The sequence below is a fragment of the Pezoporus flaviventris genome, unplaced genomic scaffold (assembly GCF_033815535.1).
Source record: "Pezoporus flaviventris isolate CSIRO_AGI_PZ_B2104156 unplaced genomic scaffold, CSIRO_AGI_Pfla_v1 ptg000002l, whole genome shotgun sequence".
Taxonomy (NCBI): domain Eukaryota; kingdom Metazoa; phylum Chordata; class Aves; order Psittaciformes; family Psittacidae; genus Pezoporus; species Pezoporus flaviventris.
The window spans coordinates 25,006,393-25,029,617 of NW_026892550.1; the positions used below are offsets into that span (position 1 = coordinate 25,006,393).

The 23,225-nt window shown below is 39.7% G+C and overlaps 1 protein-coding gene across 2 annotated transcripts; it reads left to right on the forward strand.

The window, feature by feature from the left end:
* Positions 1–4,962: 4,962 nt before the first annotated feature.
* Positions 4,963–22,109, forward strand: OCIAD1 (OCIA domain containing 1). 2 transcript variants are annotated; one of them, XM_061472116.1, is made up of 8 exons: positions 4,963–5,105; positions 5,885–5,969; positions 9,716–9,769; positions 10,218–10,265; positions 14,765–14,894; positions 17,014–17,222; positions 18,671–18,820; positions 21,640–22,109. In XM_061472116.1, the coding sequence occupies exons 1-8, from the start codon at positions 5,055–5,057 to the stop codon at positions 21,675–21,677; spliced, it is 765 nt and encodes a 254-aa protein (XP_061328100.1). In that variant the 5' UTR covers positions 4,963–5,054; the 3' UTR covers positions 21,678–22,109. The 2 variants fall into 2 exon arrangements, with proteins under 2 accessions (XP_061328100.1, XP_061328110.1); XM_061472126.1 differs by lacking the exon at positions 5,885–5,969.
* Positions 22,110–23,225: the final 1,116 nt, after the last annotated feature.

Here is a 23,225-nt window from a genome sequence, read left to right on the forward strand (position 1 = left end):
TTTCGCTAATACAAGAAATCTGGTGGCTGTGATACAGGGTTAGCCAATCCGCATATCAGCTGAACGTAACAGCGTATTTCTAACCAGTGCAAAGATTTTGGAGCCGATGGTAATAAACCAGAAACATTGCCACCACTAACAATTCAGTTAGACAGTAACTGTATTTTCTGTTCAAGTGCCTCAGAACTTCCAAGCCTGAAAACAAACAGGGAGGAGGGAGAGGGGAAAAAAAACAGTATGTCAAGCAAGTTAAAATGGTAAAATAACACTGGATCTGCAAAACGGTGTTAGAAAGAATAGTGAAGTCACAGGTTTTCCACTGTCAAATATAAGCCTGTCTTTCAAGTACTGTACTATAATAACCATATCCAACAAAACCAAAACTGAGTAAAAAGTATGTTTTTTACAAACAACAAATGTGCCAGCACAACAGTTGCCAATCTCTGTTAAGAGAAGCTCCAAGATCTGTTGCACACTTTGTACAAATAAAAGGTCCCTTCATGCTCAACTACTTAAGTTCATGTGCCCTACACCCATAAGACAGATATGTGCAGCAACTTGCAGAAACCAGTAGGAACAACTAAGCAGGAGAAGAAAAAATTATATACTTGTAGCTGAGAAGAATATTTCAGGTTAACTCTTTCCTGTAGGTTTAAGAATTTTGAGAATGGAGTAGTTGCTTATTCTCTTACAACTGTACCACAGTCTATATGTTGGGTAATAGAAGACCTAACAAGAAAAAGAGAATTCATTGCCACTGGTGGTGTGCATAATATCAGATGATTGAAGCAAAGTATGTCTCAAGTTACGTCTGATTTCGCAGTTATCCCGAGTTAAGAGCCCAGCCTGACCTTCCCAGGAAATGCATGTACACCAGTGCAATTGAAACAAGAGTGTTTGAGCTTCTCAGCCAAAATAAAACAGACCACTGGTGTTGAACTCTGAACCTGAACTTCACAGGATGCACAATCCTTCCACTTTCAGAGCCCAGATTATCCTGACTGTTACCTGCCCGCTTTACAAAATAGCCCTAAGGATTAGTTAAGATGTAAAGCACTTTTCAAAGTATATTACAGTACCAATTATTATTATCAATGTGGGTGAAGTCCTCAGTAATTGAAGCTTTGAGTCTCCGCTCCACAGACACCCACTCTTGGTTCTTGCTGATGCACCATAATGCTTCAGGCAAATAACTGATTCTTTGTCTGCCACCAGTCGCGGTAGTTACAACAATGCTCTTTTTTTTTGGTATGAGGCACTGTTGTTTCTTCATTAGGGGGAGAGTGATTTTTCCAAGTACAGCCCTGTTAACTCTTGGCAGCTGCTGAAGAATCAGCAGTTCTCAGCTGTTGTCTTTTATTCTGTTGACCACAGCACCAAGCAGAAAACAACAACAAAAAAATCACCATTCCAGATATATACTTGAACACATAAACTTCCAGCACTTGGTTTAGCGACTTTCCTTACCAGAGCAGCATATATTCCAACTCTTTCACATGTCTACTTGTTTCAGTTACGTCTTCTGCAATATTGTAAAACTAAACTTCAGTGCTAAGCCACCGTTTTGTTTTGCAGTGGATCTGTATAAAGCCTGTCACTAACTTGAACAAGGGGATGGAAAAGAATTTATCAGAAAGATAAGCTTTTAAACCACTTGACAGACTATGTATATCTCACCCCACTAATTCTTGAGCTCCAGCTTCAAGAGTTCTAAATATTCACCGATGACTACATAAGCAGGTAATTGGTTCATTTTAAAAGAATCTTACTGTTCAAAAGCTTCCCTTTTTCCTTCTTTGAGGCATCTCCTTCAAAAGAAGTAATTTCAAATTTGTAAAAGTTAACGATCAAGCTTTGGTACTGCAGAATTTTGAATCTCAAATATACTCATCACTCTTGGATGGTAAGTCATAAAAGTTAAAAAGTTTAGTCACAGGTGAGCTGTATTACATCTAAAAAGAATTGTTTTACTCCTGAAGTAGGGCAAAAATAATGTAACTTTATGCTATGCCTGTTTACAAATAGTCTGTCAGTTTTGTAGATTGAACATGTTTAAATAAACACACAAAACAGCAATTGGAAAACAGCTGCTGAAGCATCAAACCAGCATCATGCATGTCATTAAAACAAACAGTTCAGAGCTCTGCAATTGGCATCTCCAAAGAACTACTCTAGTGCATCAATTTTTAAACAAAAATGCCAGATTGGATAATGTCACCTGTCAAAGGAGAAGTAGGGAAAATAGTATTCAAAACACTAGGTTTACAGGCAGGTGTTAAAAAGCTAGTCCTAAACCTTGCCTGAAGACAAGATTCCATGTAATCCATCAGAAGAACCTGGCGATACCATCACTGACCTTAAACTGAAGTTCTCAGTAGCTGCATGAAAGGTGTGAGTACAAAAGAAGCAGTAGAAGTAGACCAGATGTCAAGAAGGGCATCCTTGTGAAGATTACTGTCTGAAGGCGACCTTCAAAAACTGTCTTGAGGACTGAGAATGAAGTGCAAAGGATGTGAATATGCTCTACCATCCATGCTGAATGTGGCCCTACAGTTGCAGTTCTAAGCCAGCAAATGGATGTATGCAGCCAAGTGAAACTTTTAAGTGCCTTTAAGTATCTCACAAGCAGCCTGTACATGTCACAAACAGGTAAAAATTTTGAAAGGATGGTAAACTCATGAGTTTCCTGCATGATTGCAATTTATTTTTTTTTTCCCACTGGAAGTCTAAAGGACTTGGGGATAATGAAGTGAGAAAACTGAATGGATAACTATTAATTTAACAATGGGGAGGCAAAACAACAGCTCAGAGTCATTTTCTTCTGTGAAGGAGATCGATAGCCATTTCCTCCCCTCTGAAGTTCCATGTTTGGAGAGGGTGCCATCCATAAACATTTCCTGTCCTACCCTACCAAAATGCAAGCTTTAAAATCCCATTGCACTCTTTGCCTAGAATGTACTGAAAGCCCAGCGGGAACCAGCATGAAATAAATTGCCTTTATAACTATGCTATATATAGCCCCACAAATAAAACTTTGATGAGTTAATGTGGCCAAAATCTTTTGCCTTTTGCCTTTGCCGATTAATGACATGCATAACTGATGTTCACATCACATCCCCCCCTTCTTTCCCTCCCCCTACTCCCGGAGGAACGGAGAGAAGAATCGAAAAGAATGCAACTCCCACAGGTTGAGATAAGAACAGTTTAGTAACTAAGGTATAACACAAATCACTACTGCTACCACCAATAATAACAATGATAAAGGAAATGAGAAGAGAATACAACACCTCAGCACCAGCCGACCGATAACTCACCCCCCCCAGCCCGACCAAGCACCGACCCATACCTCCTCCAATGCTGGAGTCCCCCAGCCCTTCCGGATAACTGTCAGTTACATCCTGGGCATGACGTGCTGTGGTATGGAATACCCCCTTGGTCAGTCCCGGTCAGGTGTCCTGTCTCTGCCCCCTCCTGGCTTCCCCTCCTCCCTGGCAGACCATGAGGCTCACAAGGTCCTTGGCCAAACCAAAACATCACTATCAGCTCTGTTCCCAGGCCGAAAGTCAAAACACTGCACTGCACCAGCTACCAAGAAGGGGAAAAATGACTGCTACTGCTGAACCCAAGACAGACAGCCATGAATTAAAACCCCACAATTCATAGGTTCTGGTTCTACCCTCCCAGCTTATTTCAAGAGTCCAATACTCAGAAGTCCATCTCCTCTACACCTTTCTTGGTGCAGCCAAACTACTTCCCACACTCCTCAGTCCATTTGTCCTGGGTCCTACACGTGCCCACAATGTTTATTTTACAGCTGCATTCTCTACTGATTTCAGACATTTCACATCCACATTCCATACTAATTTCAGTCACCTTCAATCTCCACAGCCTTCTCTCTCCTGTCTTCAGGCACGGGATTTTTTTTTTTTTTGTACAGCCATCAGACAGTAGCAACTTCAGCCTCTTCTCTTGAATTCCAGGGTGAAGAGACAATGGTTCACTCCAGGAAAGGCTTAAAGGGAGTGGTGCATTCCAGGCAAGCAGAGGCAGATCAGGATATGGTGAATTCAAGCCACAGTAGTGAATGTTTACAAGAAAATGCCACAGCACACATTCCGCTATCAGAAACAGCTTTTTATTTGTTCCCCAGCTTTTCAGAGTTCCTGATAGACTGCAAGCATCCACTAATTCTGCCACTCCAGCAGTGTTAGCTAGAGGCAAGCACACAGACTCCTAATCACCCACTTCAGGATAATCCCAACCACCAAACCCCTACCACTTCCAAATTCAGACAGTTGCCCAACAAGTTCTTTCTTGGTCCCAGTTCAAATACACTCTTGTTGGGGGGCAACAGGCTTCCTTCCTCTTCAGTCAGTTCTGGCCACGCATCTTTAGCGATCAGGTAACCTACCTATTGGTAACATACCTATGCTTAAGGTATGCACGGGTGGGTAAAACTTTTTGCTACCATTTCTCAAAACCAAGGAGCACCAACGTGGTGATTAATGCGGCACGAAGCAGAACTACCCCCGCAAGGGTTATCTTTAAAGGACTGGCCGCCCCTGAAGCTGCGCCTGCTCTCCAACAGCATTACTGGGTGGCATTCTTTAAGCAGGCAGGAAACAAGATAAGGCGCAGGAAGGAAACATTCTCGACTGAAATGAATGCCCTGAGCCTCAGCTGCTGCCTCTCGGTCCTTCCCCGCCCTCCCTCTCTCCCTTCCGCAGCCTTCCCAGCCAGGACGCACCGCTGCTGAGCACAAATAAACACCCGGCCCCGGTTAACCAGCAGCGGCCTCTGGGCAGTACCGCGGCCTACCCCGGGGTCCGCTCCGCCAGGTTTCCCTTCAGGGGCAGGCCGCATAGTCCGTACCCGTGCCAGTGCCAGTGCCAGCGCCAGCACCAGCGCCAGCCTCGAACGGGAACCCCGGCGCGGCCTAACAGGGGCGTCCCTGTCCCCCGCCTCTCCACGCATGCGCGCGGGGCCTGCGCAGCCAGTAGCGTCGCGGGGACTTCCGGGTCAGCGGTGGCTCGCAGTGCTCTCCCCGCCCCGCTATGGAGGCCGGGTCGGGCCCCGGCGGCGGGGAGCTCGGCGACCCGGCCGAGGTACTGTCGTTCTCTCGTTGGCGCGGCCCGCGGGGGACTGCGGGAGCGGTGGTGGGGTTGTTTCTGCTGAGGGCGAGGCAGCATGCCCTGGGCCTGCACCCGCCCTCCGCCTGCACCCGCCCTCCGCTGGCCGGGCAGCGGGGTTGCCTGGCAGCGTCTCGCCTGGGCCTACCGTGAGCTCCCTGGAGGGCTGGGGACCGCGAGGACGGTGCCCTTAGGGCCTTCCTCGCTGCATTCCGGGGGACTGGCCCAGCAGGAGGTGCTCTCCTCGGTACCGGCGGCCTTCTCGCTTCTGCCCTTCTCCCGGCCGGCAGCCTGGCAGGGCGCCCGGTCGCACGCCTTCGCGGCTGCAGAGTCACGCACCTCTGGTAGGAACAGCTGTCCAGCTTTCACTAAGTGTAAAGGGGCAGCAGGCGTTGTGTAATGAAAGCCTTGGCAAGTATTTTAGAAAGGGATTTAATGAGCTGGCAGTTTTTTGTCCATTTGGAGGGCTAGTTGCAAGGACAAAAGCTGGCTTTTCTAAAGGAGGAGGAGTGAGCTGAGTTGGAATTTGACTGTACCAAAAATATTTTCTACTCTCTCGTATCACTTGTGGGACCATTGGGTTTTAAAAATTAAATACTTCATGTGACATCTATAAGCAAAAGTCACCAGTTCCTTAAGTGTAGCTGTGTGAAAGTACAGGCCCTGCAAGGTGTGAAAGCTAGAGTTCTTAATTGAAAAATCCCCCAAAACCTTTCTTTTGATCACTCTCTTGTAATTTATTTCCCCAATGAAAGAGGGAAATACCTAAGGCTTATGTACCAACAGAGGAGGAGAGAAGACTCCTTAAGGAATGTGCTGAAGAGAGTGCCCGGTATAGAGGTGAGTTCAGTTTTCTGGTGAACATGGTTTGCTTTTCTTCCACCCTTAATTTTTGTTGCTGTCTGAGGCAGCAAGCAAGGCAGGCCTGTGTCAGTGTATCACAACAGTTCATTAACAAGCTTCACATAGTCTAAAGTTACATTGTGTTAGAACTTGATCCATGGAGGATTTCCATTTATTTATTAAGAGTTTGTAGGACAGGATTCAGGATTTTTGTAGACATCACAACATAATTTGTAAGGCTTATGCTTTATAACCTGATCCCTTCATATTTTAAATTAATATGCCTATGAAAAGTCTAAAAAATAGTTATAATTAATGAAGTCTCATTTATGGTTCTGGTTTTTGTTATTTTTGTCTTCAACTTTTGTTATCTTTGGAGTGCAAGAATAAAATAGTGTAACTTACAACCATTGCTTTCTGTCTTTATGGACACTTCTGGGGAGAACACTAAGTACAGAACATAAGTAGTCACTCAGATCAGTTTTTGGAGAAACTGTGTCTGTGTGTGAGCAGACATTTGGGCACCTTTCCCCTGCAAATAAAAGCCATGATTTTGCAGTCAGTAATGATTTCTGTACTACAGCTAGTATACAGGAATCATAAACTCGCATTGTTTTCACAAAATGCTTTCTGTCTCAATTTATTTGAAATATTCTGTTGGTTTGAAATGTTCTGTTGGTTGTTGGTTTGGTTTTGGGTTTTTGTTGTGCTGCGTTTTTTTTTTTCTACAAAACATTGAGAGCTGATTGCATTACTTCTTAACATTGCTTCTGTAACCCAAAGGATCAGTGCATACCTGTTTTTTAGACACCTGGTCAAGAGGTTTGAAGAAGCCTTCTGATGTGATTGTTACCTACTATTCTGTCACATACTAGTAGATTAATGTTGATGCTGATAGGTGGTTTAGCAGAAACCAGGACTGAGGAAGAATTTAGCAGCTGAGTTGCCAAATTTAGCAGACAGGGGCTCTGGTTTCTCCTGAAATCCAGTCCTTTCAGGGGCAACTTCTATGGCACTGTGATTTTGAATTAAAGATTCAAAGTTCTGCTTTATCTTTCTCCATTGCTTTTATGGAAGAGGCATTCTGCTCTTCTATGTTTATTCAGATACCTGAAAACCTTCAGCTTGTTTGCTAAAATCCAGCCATTTTCCATGTATTTTTATAAGTGAGAAGAGTCAGGTTCATTCATAAGAAGGTGAAGGTTGGTTATGGCATACTGATAATCTCTCTCCTGGAAGACACGCGGGAGAGAATTGTTTGTTGCTCTTGAGGTGTTCTGCTGAGAGTTCTTGATGGGCAATGTAACTTACTGCCCTGTTTATCTTTATACAGAGACAGAAGCAGCAACATGAAGGTGCTGTTGAGAACAGTCAAATCAGTTTCTTGCGATATTTCACTTTAGAGAGCTGCAAGAGTAATTGCAAGATGCTTTTTACAGGGGTTGTGTACTGTGCTGTTACTTCACTATGCAAGCCTACGGCCCATCATTGTTTTCTAGCTCTTCTCTGTTTCATTGTTCTGCATTATATTACCTGGAGTGTTGTGTTCCCTGTATTAAACGCGCAGTATTTGAATGTCCTTTTGGAAGAGGTGTGGGCCACCTGTGTGACTGCCCTGACATCCTCCCTTCTTACTGTATCAGTTCTTGTTATTCACATTATTGCTATACATTTGTGCATTTTCAGTTGTTTATTCAAATTTTCAAGTTGTTCATTCAAATTTCAGTTGTTTATTCAAATTTCAGATTTTACCTGTTCTTTGTGAGCCCTCTCTGTTTTTTCCATAGTTTCTGGTGACAGCTTCTAATTCAGAAATGCTTGCTAGTAATTTCAGAATTCAGTTTAATGTATGATTTACTGGTATTACTAATTTTTAATCACATCATATAATACGAAATGTAATGCTGTTAATAATAATTCATATTATGATCTACAGTTTTATCCATTGTACTTTTAACCTTATTAACAAAATCAAACCAGATCGATACGGCTTTTTCTCCATAAAACGATTTTGACTAGGGTACATCATTACATTCCCATCCTTAATTATGGGCTGCTCATATATCAGCCTTCTGTTGTTTTTCCTAGTATTTATGTTGTTCCTGAAGCAAAAAAAAAGAAAGTACATTTTGCCCATAGCAGTGGGAAGCATTGAAATTTTCTTATTTGTTAAGCTGCATTTTTTTCTACGCTTGAGTAATTATTAATAGTTTTTATGTATGAACCCAATTTTCATTTACCTATTACTCTCTTAATTTCTAGTTAGTGTTTCAGGTCAGTTATAAGCTCACCTATGAACAGCTGTTTCCATTAAAGTGTGTAACCTGGCTTTGATGTTCAAAATATTTGTGTAGGGCCTATAAACCATTTCAGACCTCTGAGAGTTAGACTGAAGTCCTCTGTGATAAGTTCTTCTGAATTCTTATTTCTAACAACCCACATGCCCCTGGTGTTCTTTGTCTTACAATTTAGCTTCAAACCTGCGTTGTCATTCTCTAGCTCAGAAAATCTAGGTCTGAAATCTCCAAAAGCATCACGGTTTTATCCGATAATAGGTTGGAAGATTTTATTCTGTATTTTGAAGTGTTGCTGTAATCTTGCTTTGAACCAAGTAGCCAATACTTTTTAAAAGTGACATCCTATCATATTTACCCTGCAATGTTGGTTACATTCCTGACCTAGATCTGTCAGAATTTGCAAAGGAATTAGCTGTTAGTTTGCAAAGTTTAATACTGTGCTGTCAAAATTATTAGAAATATCATTTATCTTCAAACAAGAACTCAATTAGCAGATTCTGTGCATAAGCTCTGTAAACATCTACTGTTATAGCAGAAGTTTCTCCCCTAGGTAAAGTCATTGAGCTTTTTTGTTACATACGCATTTTCAGACTTGCATAAAATGTAATTTCATTATGACATACCTAAATCTTTAATGTAATTAACTTTAGGCTCCTGTCATATTTGTTATGGATGACACTGCATCTTGTGTAGGAATGGCTGTCTTTGCAAAGAGTTTCAGTCAGTCTTCCCAATATCAAAATTATCATTGCTGTAAATAAGCATTTCTTTTGTTTCTTGCCATCTTCACATGCTTCTGGCCACCTGAAATCTTTCAATATGATAAAAATCAATAGGCAGCTCTTCTGTGTTTGTTGTCTTCTCTGCATTCCTGACCTTTCCCCAGAGTTGTGCAGTTTGATCTGTAAGCTACAGAAAAAGCTGCCCTGTTCTGTAATTTGCTGGTGAATAAAACATGTTACCTGCTTCTAATCAATTTGATTTATATCTCTGTAAGAGTTAGACTTTCCCCAAAGTTTTTATGTTGAAACAAAATCAAGACTTTTGGTGATGAAAAATATTTAGAGGTACTGGCCTCCATGTAACTGCCTTCCACCCAGAAGAACTGTTTATGCTTCTCTGGTTTAAAGTTCTGCACCTGGATGCTGAGCAGTTGTAGCCAGACCTGGAGGCTTGTCCTTAGAGCTGTAGACCATCTGTATTTTAGGAAGCATGAAGTCTAATGAAGACAGGATGACTCGTTAACCAGTAACACATAATTTGTAGTTAGACTTAAAATCTGGAATCGAGAATGTTTCATAATGCATATTGTTTGTTAATTATATGCTTACATTCTTACACTGCTGAGCTCAGTAAGGCCTAGCAACTCTGGTGTTATTGCATATTCTGTTAAATTTGGTTGAAAATATTGAAAATCATATTTTAAACATCTTTTCTTCTTCACAGCTTTTCCTCTGGCTGCAGTGAGCATGCTTGGTACTAGCTTCTTAATTAAGAAAGGTACAGTGTAAACATACTTTGGGTTAATTTGGATTTGCTCAGATGAAATGCATTTCTGCTGTTAATACAGTTACTATAATAATATAGTTTCTTATTGTAGTTAAAAGAAGTTCAGACTCTTCAGCTACATGACTTGCAATTCCTAAAATCAAGAGTAAAACTTTAAATTAAAATTCATGTTTGCTTTATGTTGTTTGACAAATGCAATATCTTAGTGATTATGAAACATACTCTGTATGTGTCGTAATATGTGTGATAAGATTAAAGTGCTAATTCTTAGATTATTTTTTTTTATAATTTTATGGGGAGTTTAGATGTTGGGTTTCTTGAATTTTCTTCAACGTTAGGTGTAAAAGAGTAACCTTTACCTAGAAATGTAACTACAGTTGATGTTTTTCAGCTTAATTCTCAATAACTTATTCCTAATTACTTTGATCCTAATTTTCAGGTGTTCTAAGAGACAGCTCAAGATTTGGCTCCTTTGTAAAAGTTGCATGTAAGTAAAAGCAACATATAAATTCAGCTTGTATTCATGCCTTAGGTTCTGGAGTCTGTTACACAGATGTAGTTCGCATGAGACTAGCTGGCTGATTCACTGTAACTCCACTCTGTAGAGCAGAATATTTCAAGTTGGAAGGGACCCATCAGGATCATGAAGTCCAACTCCATGCTCCTAAAGCTAAATCATATGACTAAGTAGATCATTAGGCACTCCTTGAACTCTGACAGGCTTGGTGCCATGACCGCTTCCCTGGGGAGCCTGTTCCAGTGACTGACCACCCTTGCAGTGAAGAATCTTTTCCTAATGTCCTGTCTGAACTTCCCCTCACACAGCTTCATTCCGTTTCCTCGTGGTCACCAGAGAAAGGAGATCAACACCTCCCATCCCACTGCTGCCCTTGGGGAAGCTGTAGGCTGTGATGAGGTCGCCCCTTGGCATTCTCTTCTCCACTTAAACAAACCACATGACCTCAGCCACTCCTCGTAAGTCTCATCCTCAAGACCCTTCACCATCTTGGTCACTCTTCTAGAGTGTCTAGTGACACATTCTAAGTTTGATGTCTTCCTTCTGCTGAGGCACCCAAAACTGCACAGAATACTTGAGGTGGGACTGCACCAGCACAGGGTAGAGTAGGACAGTCACCTTCTTCGACTGGCTGGCTATGCTGTACTCACACCCCAGGACACAGTTTGCCCTTTTGGCTTTCAGGGTACACTGTTGACTCATATTCAACTTGTCATCAACCCAGACCCTCAGATCTCTTTTTGCAGGGCTGCTCTCCAACCCCTCATCCCTCAGTTTGTATGTATAAGCAGGATTTTGCTGTCCCAGATAGAGAATCCAGCACATAGAGAATCAGTTCTTACATTGATACAACTGTGCCTGAAGATAGGAGCAAATGATCTGATATAGCCAATGAACAAGTTTTGCCTTCCTGGAATTAGTTCTGTCAGTCAGCAGCTTCTTAGCTACGTTCCTTAACTACAACATCTCATACTGCAGGAACCTATTCAATGTCAAGAGGTAGAGCTTCCCATTTATTCATCTGGCTTTCCATAAAATTGCTTGACAAGTGTAATGTAATAATTTGAGACAAAAGCATTGTAAATAGATACTGTACAAGCTTACTTTAAATTACTTTGCCAGAGTACAGCCACCCCTCCCTTCCTAATTTGAAGGTCTTTATTCATGCATCTCACTTGTCCCATTCAGGCTATTTTAGTGCCTTTTTTCCTGGACATTATGTATGTACAATTGTAGGAAAACGGCAATGAATGATTTTGGATTAAGTATAATCACAAATAAATTAATAAATTAACATTTGCAATGTAATACATGACAGTAAAACAGGAAGTTGCCATCTTGCCAATCTGCCTAGATACAGCCAGTTACCCTTACAGTTTACTTCAGTGGGAAGAGGGTAAAACCCATGATTTGTAGTAGAGGAAGTGTTGTTTAAGCAGATAAATGAACGTGAGGGAATAGGGCCGCCATTTGTTTATGCTAAATTCTACCTGCTTTCTTTGAATGCCAAACAATGGTGTAACACAGACATTTGTAATAAATAACAGAATTACTGAGAGCTCCTCCATATTTCTAGTTAAGGGCCATGTTCTTCCTATTAAACAGAATGAAGTTTTGAAATCAAGGGGAAAAATAGAGAGCACCTGGATTGGACTAACTGTTCTTGATGTTAAGGTTATAAGCCAGAATATTTTTGGCTTCTCCTCTTTGATGGACACTAGAGGCCTCTGGACTTTCATTTTGTACTAGAAGAATTTTCCAGTTTTCATTGTCTTTCAGTAGGTAACTTCTTGTGATTTATGTGCATTTTAAATACGGGGATTTTTCTGGGACATAGTTGGGAGTGTAAAAGGCCTGAGTTAAGCAGCTTTTGTTTCATCCTCATATTGCTTAGGTCAGATGATGTCTGCTGTCAGATCCTACTGTCTACAGGATCTTCCTGAAAACTATTGCCAGGGCATAGTTTGGCAGAGCCAAATTATGGCTCATAATTAAACTGCACATTCCTCCTGCAGTGAAGTCTTGCTAAAGGAAGCAGTGCACCTTGGGTTTTTTTTCTTCCTTAAGTTCTGAAAGAAGGGCATATGTGATTCCAGGCACTGCTGCTAGCTCATAGCTAGCTGATGGTAAACAACAGTAAGACAGTTCCTCAGTTCTTGCTTTTCTGGTGTCGTTGATCTGAGCATATTGCTGCTCCATCTATCGACTACAATAGTCTGTCTTTGGTAATGGTGTGTGTCACTTGTGGTCTTTAGATTCTTATTCTGAGCAGTATCTATGTCTCATTCCAGTAATTGGTCTTTTATGTCTAACTACCATAGCTGAATCAGGGTGTTTTTTTTCTGTCTGTATCTTTCATCTTTCCCTGCTCTAGTTGTATCTGGAATTTTGTGAGGTATTTCATTTTCTAGATAGGAATTTTCAGATTCCAGGATGATGTTCTGCTCATAGGAATTACTCACAGCTTTTCTCAGTAGTCTTGTAGGCACTCTGACCATTTAATGGAACTTCTAGTTAGTCATGACTGATATGCTACATTGACAGTATCCCTTCCAACATAGCATAGAGCTATTGGGAAAGAAGGCTGAGATCCGTACATCCTATTTCATGTTAGCCTGCAACAATATCTAATTTAATATGCTGAATTCAAAGAATCATCTGGCTGTTAGTTCTGTAGTAAGAGAAACCAAATTATGTAGCATTCATTGCTTTGGTAATCACCTTGCTGATTAGCTGTATTTTGCTAAATATTTAGTTTGAATACTTGTTAGACTGCTTTTCCTTTCAAGGGGCTTGTAATTTTTCCTTTTGTGTGTATTTATTTGATGTGTCTTCCAAATTTTTTTTTTTTTTTTTACCTAAACAGCTAAACCTTTATATTTCTCATTTTGCAATCTTCACTTGTAGTTGTGGCTGTTCTCTTTTCCATTGGAAAAAGCATTTTGACCTTTTGAAAATACAGGCATTAGATCAGGAATCATAATTTCAGTACCAGTACAGCAGGATAGGGTAAAATCACCTTTTATATTGATTCCCAGGTGATGTAATCTACACTGTGAGGACTTCAGAGGATTAATGTTAGGGGTAGTTAATTCTTTCCTGACTTAGTCTTTGTACTTGGAAAATACATGTTGCATATGAAGGAAGAAGGGTCTAGTCCTTTTCTCCTACAAAATCAACAACAGGACTTCTGTTAATTGCCATTGAATCCTTCATGCTTCTTCTGAAACAAAGAAATACAAAATGAAGTATAATCTTCTGTAAATAAGTAAAATCAGTTCTGCTTTGTGGTTAAGTAACGTTGAGCTTGGTAGCTTTGCAACAATAGCAATGGGTAAGAGCTTTGCAGTAGATGACAGTGAAGAAGTGTCTTAGGTAAATGTTTTACAATAACCAGCTAGAACTGAACTAGTGTTTGCTGGCATGACAACAGGACTTTCCAAACCTAAAGTTCAGCCAAAGGATGAAGTGAGGAAGAAGAAGATGAGGAAGAAACGACCACCAGGGCTCCCAAAGACCACTACCACATTATTGTGCACATGCAGGAGGAATTTTCTAGAAGAATGATGTCATGTAAAAGTAGCTTTATGAATATGCATGTAATGTAATGAATATGTATGTTTGATGACTATATAATCACAGCTTGTTTGGTGCTCAAGCAAGACACACTCAGAGGAGCTGTCCCTCATGTCTCCCAGCGCCACAATAAGGAATACGTGCTTGTCAACTTAAACTTTGTTGGCGAGTTCTTAGAGTTTTTCTGCAAATTGCTTCATGCTCCAGTTGACCCACTTATAAAACTTGAGGGAGCCAGCTGATGGAAATCACCAATTTTAAACCAAGAAAGAGCTGTCATGAGCACTTACTCTCATGTCCTGTCTAGCAGCTGAAAATCACTCATGCATGGAATTGGAAGTATTTGCCCAGTGACTGCAAGGGTTCAGTTAATTCAGTTGTTTGTCCTTCGGCAGCCATATCATAGAACCTTCTTCAGAGGATACTGAGCCTAATACTAAGTTTATGTAGACTTCTCTTCATACTAATGAAAGTCTTTTCCAGATCTCACTGTTCTGATGGAATAAATCAGCAGAATTTACTGCCTTTTTTTATTCCTCACTGCTTTAGCACCTTTGATAGTTAATTGTTATTTCTGGATCTTGGAAAAAACTGATTGCAATTATTTTCCTTTATGTTCGGGTCACCTTTCATTCATCAAGTACTAGCTGAAGTCATTTGATGCTCTTGCCATGGGTAAATCATTGCTCTGTGTCTCTGTTCTGTAGTTGTGTTTGGTTTTAGTACTCCTTGTCTGCAAAAGAAGCAGAGATGATTACTGTATGGTTTTGATTTAGATCTAAACTATTTTTTACTCAAGATAGTGTATAATTTATTTGGAATTATTATTTTAAAACTATGTTGAATTTTATGCTACAATGTATAAACTCATCTCTTTTTTTCTTTTTAAAAAGTTGCTGGAATATGTGGATACATGGCTGGGAAGATTTCCTACTTGCCCATCTGTAGCGAGAAATTTAAGCAGCTGAAGGATTCTCCAATTGGAGATGTTCTGCGACAAGCTCAGAGACATAGTTCACCTAAGTAAGAATTCAGTTGTCTTTTGAATTTAAAACTTATTCTGGAATAGGACATTTTAAACACTTAAGAGATCAAAGCTGTATTTGCAGCTTTGAAAGACCTTCAGAGCTGTACCTTCCCTCTTTGCTCTGTTACCACAAATCAGCCACTTTGAGGAAGCCATGTCTGTATCACTTGGCCAGCTGTAAAACATGCATTTTGGGCTTTTTACGTGCAGCTGATTATTAAAGGAGTAAAAAGGAAATATCCTTAGCAAAATGTATTCCCTGTAAATTAAGATGTTTTTCTGTGGAATTTACTTACAGTAGGGTGACAGCAGAAGTTGCCTCCTTAGTTTAGAAGTAAGCTAAGTTAACTGAAATAAAGTAGTGTTGCATTCTAGAAGTTTTTCCCATAGTTTAGTTTGATTGAAGTAGGAAGGGGGTGGAAATGATTTCAGTGTTTATCAAAGGAAAGAGCCCAGTAAACAATATCAGTGCAGGAAGAAGCATGGCGGTCAAACTTACTGCTGTTTGTTTAAATCCTTTACATCTGTAACAGCATTATGCTGTACATATGAGAAACTCATCAGGTTCTTAAAACTATTTCCTGTTTTGTTCCAGAATGTTTTCTACCTCAAGCAGTTTTTAATTGCAAACTCCTTTTGGAATATCTCACTTAAAGCCTTGATTTAAAACTGGGAGAATACTGTTTGGATAGTGAGGAGTAGTCCTTGTATGCATGCACTAAGTAAATGTTTAGAAAGGATTTGAATAAATTCTTAATTACTTTATAAATTCAGATTTATGGCAGTGTTGTCTGCAAGATTTACCTTTATTCTGGAATGTTCATGTTTTTATGGCATCAAACATAGTTTTAGGAATTGCTGCTTTATATATTTACTGTAAATTCTTAGCTGAATTGGAGCTGGACCTGTCCCTTCACCCTGCTCCAGTTTCTAGTAAGACATTGTGATCATTAGCTGGGTTTACTCTAGATGAGAACCTGTTTAAATGCCATCATCTGCTGCACCAGTAAGTCCCTTCAACCTTTAATGCCCCCTTATTTTGTATCTGTTAAATTTTATTTACCAAGGGATAATTCCCCTCCCACCCTTTGGTGAATGATTAATCTAAATTAATCTTCTGCCTTTTTAAGCCTTCAAGAGAAATCGTTACATTTTTGTAGTCATGAATTTACTAGTTAATGTATTTCGGTAATTCTGATTTGCTGTTAAAAATAGGTAGGGAGCTAAAATGTTACACAGTTCTCTAAGGCTGTGTTTGCATATACTTTAAAAATATAATTGAGACCAAAGTGGCTTAGTTCTGTATGTTTAGTGTGAGAATAAAACGAAGACTAACTGCAGATGTTTTTCATAGGAAACTAAAAGGACAGCTAAGCAGAAACTTAAAGAAAAAAATGAATAAATACTCTAGAGACTTTCTAGTGGCACCAAATGGTGGCATTCTCAATAGAGACATGTTGTGTGGTGCTTTGCAGGGCCATTCTGAGTATGCAGCAAATGTTTTAGAGTATCAAGCATCATTTTCTTTAGATGATCTTATCTTTGTCTCTGAAAATTCATTGATGTTTCTGCTGAATTCAGCAACTCAATAAACCTTCATAATTTAATTTCCCCAAGACAGCTCTTCATTCTCCTTTCCTGCTGTCTGGTACTGATCAATGACAGCAGCTTCTAATGATGGAGCGTTTTAAATTGCAAATTCTTCCTAAAAGGCCTTTAAAAATACCTATAGTTCCTGCTACCACTAGTTAGATGGGTACATCCTGTACTATCTGTGTCTGATGTGGATTTTTTTTCTGTCTGAAGACTCCCTGGGGGAAGGGATTGTCATTTTTTTTGTCTTGTAAAGTGCGAAATACATTGTCCCTTTTGTCTCTGTTGAGAGATTTTCAGGTGTGAGTTAAGTTTCTGGGAGGAAGGGAAGAGTATTGGGGAAGGGACTGTATAGGTCTTTGCAATGTAAATTAAAACCTGCACCCCAAACTTTAAGATGATAATCCACGTTGGAAACTAAACCATTTAAAAGAGTATTTGCTTTAACTGCACATATTGTTACTCTTACAGTTCCATTTTTAACTGCAATATTTCTGTATTTAATATTTCATTATTTTCCAGCCGATCCAGTCGGAAATCTGAATTTTCAGATATGCCTTCTCAGTCATATACTGAATCTTCTTCTCCCAGAGCTGGATACCCACTTCCTTCTAGCTATTCAGATGATTATAGTTCAACAGATAGAGCCCTCTCAAGTTATGAACCCATTCCTTTCAGTGCTTCCCTGAATGAATCCTCACCTACAGGAATTACTGATTATGCTGCTCAAGGTGTGTTTTGTCTTTAAACATTTAGCAGTCTGTAGTATGATGACTCTTGCCTTTCTCTTCGATATTTCTCTTACTAAACTTTGTATTTTCATCCTGTGCAGACATACATCATTCAATACAGTGATTTTGAATGGAACAGCTTGAAGTTCCCAGAATTGCTTTTACACACAATACATGTATTATTTAGTGCTCTAACTGTAATCTAAATTCAGGGGTGGGGATGTTCTTATTTTGTAGCTCTAATTGCAAGTAAAGACTGTAAATTAACTTACATGGTTTAATGTGTTGTGAAGAAAAATCTGCAAAAAACTTAGCCTGACTTGAAGTTCTGTTTGATTGAAGCTAAGGTGAATATGCCATCTTTTCATTGACCACAGTCTCCTACCATTTATTTGCCTGTTGGCCTTTCTGAGGCTAGTGTGTTTTCACCAGTGGTGGTGCTGCAACTGTATACCACTATAATTCAGTGACATTAAACTGGTTTTTATAATGGGACAAGCGTTTAAATCTTCTAAGAACTGAATGCATATTGCGTTCTGTCTGGTAACAGCTGATTTTCTCACAGAGAACTAAAATGGTTTTCAAGTACTGGTTGGTGTAGCTGTTCCCTTCCTTTCAGTATGAACTCTGTCCTCAGCTATTGCAGGGAAGCACAGGATTCTGAATTCAGGTCTCTATGGGGCACAAAGGAGGAAGTTACTGTCAAATGCAAATTTCTGTATTTTGAATTAGTGTGGATTTTTTAACCCCTTTATAGAAGAGGTTTTATTTCACAAAAAGGCCCTTTCATGCAACTGGGGTTTACTGCTTTTATATATGTGTATATATATATATATATATATACACACACACACACACGAGTCTTTTATAAGACTTGGATGTGAATGTGTACTTACACTTCATCACAAATATAGTGATAGTTGATAGATACAGATACCAACTGATAGTTGGTAGAAACTATCAAACCAAGATTCTGTATTATAAATGTAGATAAAAGGATAAAATGTTTAACGGGTGACATATGATGGAAGTAGTCCTAGTTCCTTGAAAGCAGAATTTAAAGCCTAAGTGCAAACCCTTGAGCTTCACCTAGCTTTCTGTTCAGAAATCATAAATATATCAAATGTATGATTATCATAAATTTTACATTAAGTGATCAGAACTATTTTATCCTTCAACTACCACATGGTTGTTAGGATTTCCATTAGGTAGAATGAAGAAAAGGAGTCAACTGCCAGTTTTCCAAAGCAGCTTAACACAATGAGAAGGACAAAAGGAACGGATTAATTAAAAACCACATACATTTTCAGCTGCGTTTAGAACTGCAGCTGTCATGCTCTTTTTCATTTGGGATTGAGCTGTAATTAACTGGCATTCTGGAACAGGCTGTAGTCAAGTTCTGGCGTGTGATGCCATTTCTTGTATCTTAATGTTTGTTTTGTTTTCAGATCCTGATCCAATTCCAGAAGAAAGCCGTAAAAAAAAAGGCATCACATATGAGGAATTAAGGAATAAACACAGAGAGACATATGAGGTTATGCTACCACCAAGGGCAGAAACTCCAAGCAAGTTTTCACAGGAAAAACCAGCTAAGGAAGGTAATATAGCAATTTACAGAAATGCGTAGTCAATTCAGGTATTGGCAATAATGTTAAGAACGGTTACAAACCCAAGGCTTAATTCTGCTTACCATTTAAGCAGCTTATTTTTACAGTATCTGCAGGGATCTCATGCGATCTGGTCTGTAGTTTCATGTTTGAAATTAATTCTTCACAACAGCAATCTTCTGACAGCAAATTCTAACTCCTCTTTAGCTGTATTGCTCAATGGCAGGCTGAAAATTTCAGAACTTTGGGGTTATTGACTATATCAAGCCACCTCTTTCAACAAAGAGTTCTCTGAGCTCAGAGCCATACTGAAGAGTTTTAGCCATGGAAGGGGGTGCATGCTTCAGATAGCATTGTTCTCTCAGAATAGAGCAGCACATGGTTGATGGTTTTGAGGGGGGGGTATTTATGAGTTGTTTAATGTGGAATTAGTGCATTTCTAAAGAGGCATTGTTTGTAGAGCTTCATTTTCTACATTAAGACTCAAAGGAAGGAAACAGTATTTGGCAGCAATATTGAGATTTGTTTTCACAGTGAAAAACAAAACTTTACACAGCAAAATAAGCCTGCAGTGTCCTGAGGAGTAAGATGCCGTTCAGTCACCTTTTTGACTCAGTCCTTTTTTGTGCAAAGGAGACACAGAAGCAGTTCATCATCACTTGCTCTAGAACTGTTTTAATTTAGTGTGGCATGTGTGAAAATGATGTTAGCAGAGGAATGCTTTGGTGTTTAACACACTGCTGAACTAGTCAGCTTGGATTGTTTGGGTTTGTGTGCAGTGTCCGGTGTTGTCAATCATGCTGCAACAAGATTTGTAGGAATAGCTAACGTCTCCTCTTAGGCATGACAGGTGGTAATAAGTACAGGAACGTATGCTCAAGCAAAAAGTTCTGAAGCAGCAAGAGTAAGCTTTGGAACAGTGTTGATTACAAGAGAGTGCTGGTCTTATTTCATGCTTGTGAATTACTTTGTCCAGATCATCCGTCTTTGGACGGACAGATCTACAAAATCATGAGGTAAAAATTACAAACAGCTGCCGAGCAGGGATTTATATCTGTTATTTCAAGGTTGTGAAAGCCTTTTTCTTTTATCTTGTGACTATACCAGATGAGATGTTAAAAAATTATTGAAGCTCAGTTTCAGATTGCCTCTAAGTTCTGTCAGGTGACCACTGATTTACACAGTGTGTCTTTTCAGGATATTTCTGCACAAATAGAGAGCCTAGAAATGTCACTTGAAAACCATACATGCAAATCTTCAGCAGTGCTCTGCAAACCTTGCCTTATTGCATGGCAGATCTTGTGGCTATGAAATGAGAATATGTGTTCATTATTTTATTCTTAGTTATTTGAGAACAGTAAAAGGCCTCTATAAAATACTGATCAAGTATTGCATTCTATTTATTATGTTTCTGTGTTCGTTTGATTGTTATACTCAGGCTTTAAGAATAGAACTACACTGAGCAGTGTATGAGATTTGTAAACAAACTTTTAAGATTATCTCTTTGTAATTTTAGGGAAAAGGGTAAGGAGGGAATGCAACAATTCAGAAATGTTTTACAAGTGGAAGTACATTTAAATCTACACTTCAGGGACTCTATTGATGTTGCGGCTAAGATCTGATTTAGCTTCTTGTGTCACGCTGGACATGCTACTTGTTGTATGCCTCTTCCTACAGCCTGAGTCATTACCCCTTTGTTCATCCTCTTACCTTGGTCATAGGAACCAGACTAGCAAATCGAAAGTGGTTTCTGCCCTTTGTTGTAAGGACATAAGGAAGGCCAAACAACACTTAAAGCAGCTTTATGTAGTGCCTAATTTCCATCTGCTGGTGCCTGCACCATTCTTTGTAGCCATACAAATATATATGCATCTGCATAGCGACCTGCACTGGACTATTTTGCAGGGAATGAGTGTGGCCTGCTTATCTGCCAGGGTAAATAGAAATCAAACTGTGCTTTGAGAGAGATTTCGTTGTGCCTCATTGCAGTATTAGTCTGCTTACAAGAGACTTGTAGGTGCATTATGCAAAGTTTGCTGACATCTCACTGAAACAAAGACCATGCATTCTGCTCTGTTCCACTGGTTCTACTGCAGATGGGTATTAATAAACAGGGGGTTTAGTAATTAACTTGCAAGTATAAAGAGGTCCCTAACTAGTGCCAGCATTCCTACTGGATCATGTAGATCAGTGATGGCAGTCAGTTACAGACCAGTTGGCAGCTCATGTTCAAGAGACCCTCTTTTCACTTTCTGGTCCTTGTTCAGTTACTTGTGACATACTTCTGCATAAATCCATTAAGACCAGTACCCTGGTTTTGGTTTACTCTGAATCACTCCTATACTAAAGGAAGCTGCCAAACAATAATGGCTGAGTAGTTTCCTAGTAGGGATTACTGATTTCTTTTTGTCTTTGAACGTGTTTTTAACTATCCTGAATCCATCCAGCTGTGCACGTAACTGGATTATGTAGCCACGTTATTTATTGTAACATTCCTTGCCTGTTTCCTCCCATTGTCATTGTTTCATCCACATGTTACATTTGTTTCCAAGTAATTACAAATCCTGTAGAGCAGGAATTAGCACAGTAGGCCTCTTGACTATTAATTCATTAAAGAAGAACGATTAACAAACTTCTCCCCATTTATTCCAAAGTAGCTTTAATTGGATGTCTGTTGTGCTGTGACTGACACTCTCCCCGCTCACCGCTTCAGATGGTCATGCATTTCACCATACTTTTTGGCAGTCTGCAAGATAAACTTTTGCAGTTAAATTGAATCATATGTGACTACTGTTTCTTCTTTTCTTTAGTGAAAGTAAATAAATATGGAGATACCTGGGATGAGTAAGAGCTGAATGAAGAACTGAAGAAAATGATCTGTCAGCTGACTTGAACTTCATCTAGATTAGTCACAAGAATGAGCATTTTTGGTGTCTTCTGCCAGGCACAGCTTTTAATAAATGAGGAAAAAATCCTGACTTGCCAGAAGATTTAAAAAAAAAAAAAAAAAGAAAAAAGAAAGCAAGCATTCAGGCTTAATGTTTGGGTTTTTTTTATTTTGCATAAATGGAAAGCGAGTCTATTGTGAGGTGTCATGGCTATAAACCATTTGTGCTCCTGTTGAAGAATGAAAAGGGTAACTTGCAATAACTAATATAAATGCATAGCAGAAGGTAAAAATATATGTAAACAAATGCAATCACCTGTATTGGGAAGGGGGGAAAAATCAGAATCTTCTCAAACTTCCAAGACTTGCATTAAAAGTTACCTGTAGAACTCACCTCTCTCTCACTTTGTGTTGTCTTGAAGGTGATATGCTGGAGACTTCAAACTGGTGTCACGATTGGTTAGCGCGGTATCTGGAATAATAGCTAGCTATGCTGGGAAAAAAGGGTGGAGGGACCTACCAAACACACTTCACTGTGCTACAGAACTGTTTCAAAGAGCCAGCTGTATTTTCAGACCAATACTCTGACTTGCCCACACTGGGCCTCTTCAGTTATTCCAGAAGAAAGTGAACAAATGCAACTGCAGATATTGAAAGTAGCTGCATTTAAGCTGCATTTTACTACAGGCTGTGGTAAAAGTTTGAATCATATCTTGATTGTTAATATTGCGTATTGTGGATTTAGTCGTATTTCTCTGTTTGTGCATATCATGACAAAACCCCCATGTTAATGGAGAAGAGGTCCTAATCGGTGGGATACTGCATCATTACTACCTGTAAGGAGAGAGTTACATCAGCAGAACTACTGCAGGAGTATTTCCTGATATTTGCATCACCTGCTCTGTCTCAATCCAAATACTGTCTTCCATGAGGGATTCTCAAATTCCCGCCTGTGCTGTTGCATCTCACAGCGTTGCATTTATTTTGGGGATCTGGCTGCAGGGGAGCAAAACCAATGTGAAGTTGATGGCATCAAAGCATTCCTGAAAACCTTGATGGAGATGAAAACAGCTTACCTACCAAGCTGAAAATTCTCAAAGACCTTTCTGATTTAGTGGTCCTGCAGCAGAGCAGCCTGAATGAGAAGATTATTTTGGGGAGGTACAGAGCCGTCAGCTGAAATGGGGAGGAAAAGAAGGAAGATGGGATGCTCAAAGAGCCACATACTACTCACAGTAATCAAACAAGGAAGATTGCTTTCAGAAAAACTCATCTTCTAAAAAGGGAAAGGAATGTGCTAACGGGATAACTTGAAGTTGTATCAAAAATTTAACTTACAGAAAGTGGTTCTGGTGCCTGTGATGAGAGAACTCTGAAAATATACGAAGTCTGCCAGAACTCTGCTGCTGTGGGGTTTAGTGCACTGCTCCATCCCTGGCAGTGTTCAGGGCCAGGTTGGACAGAGCCTTAAGTTACATGGTCTAGTAGTGTGAGGCATCCCTGCCCATG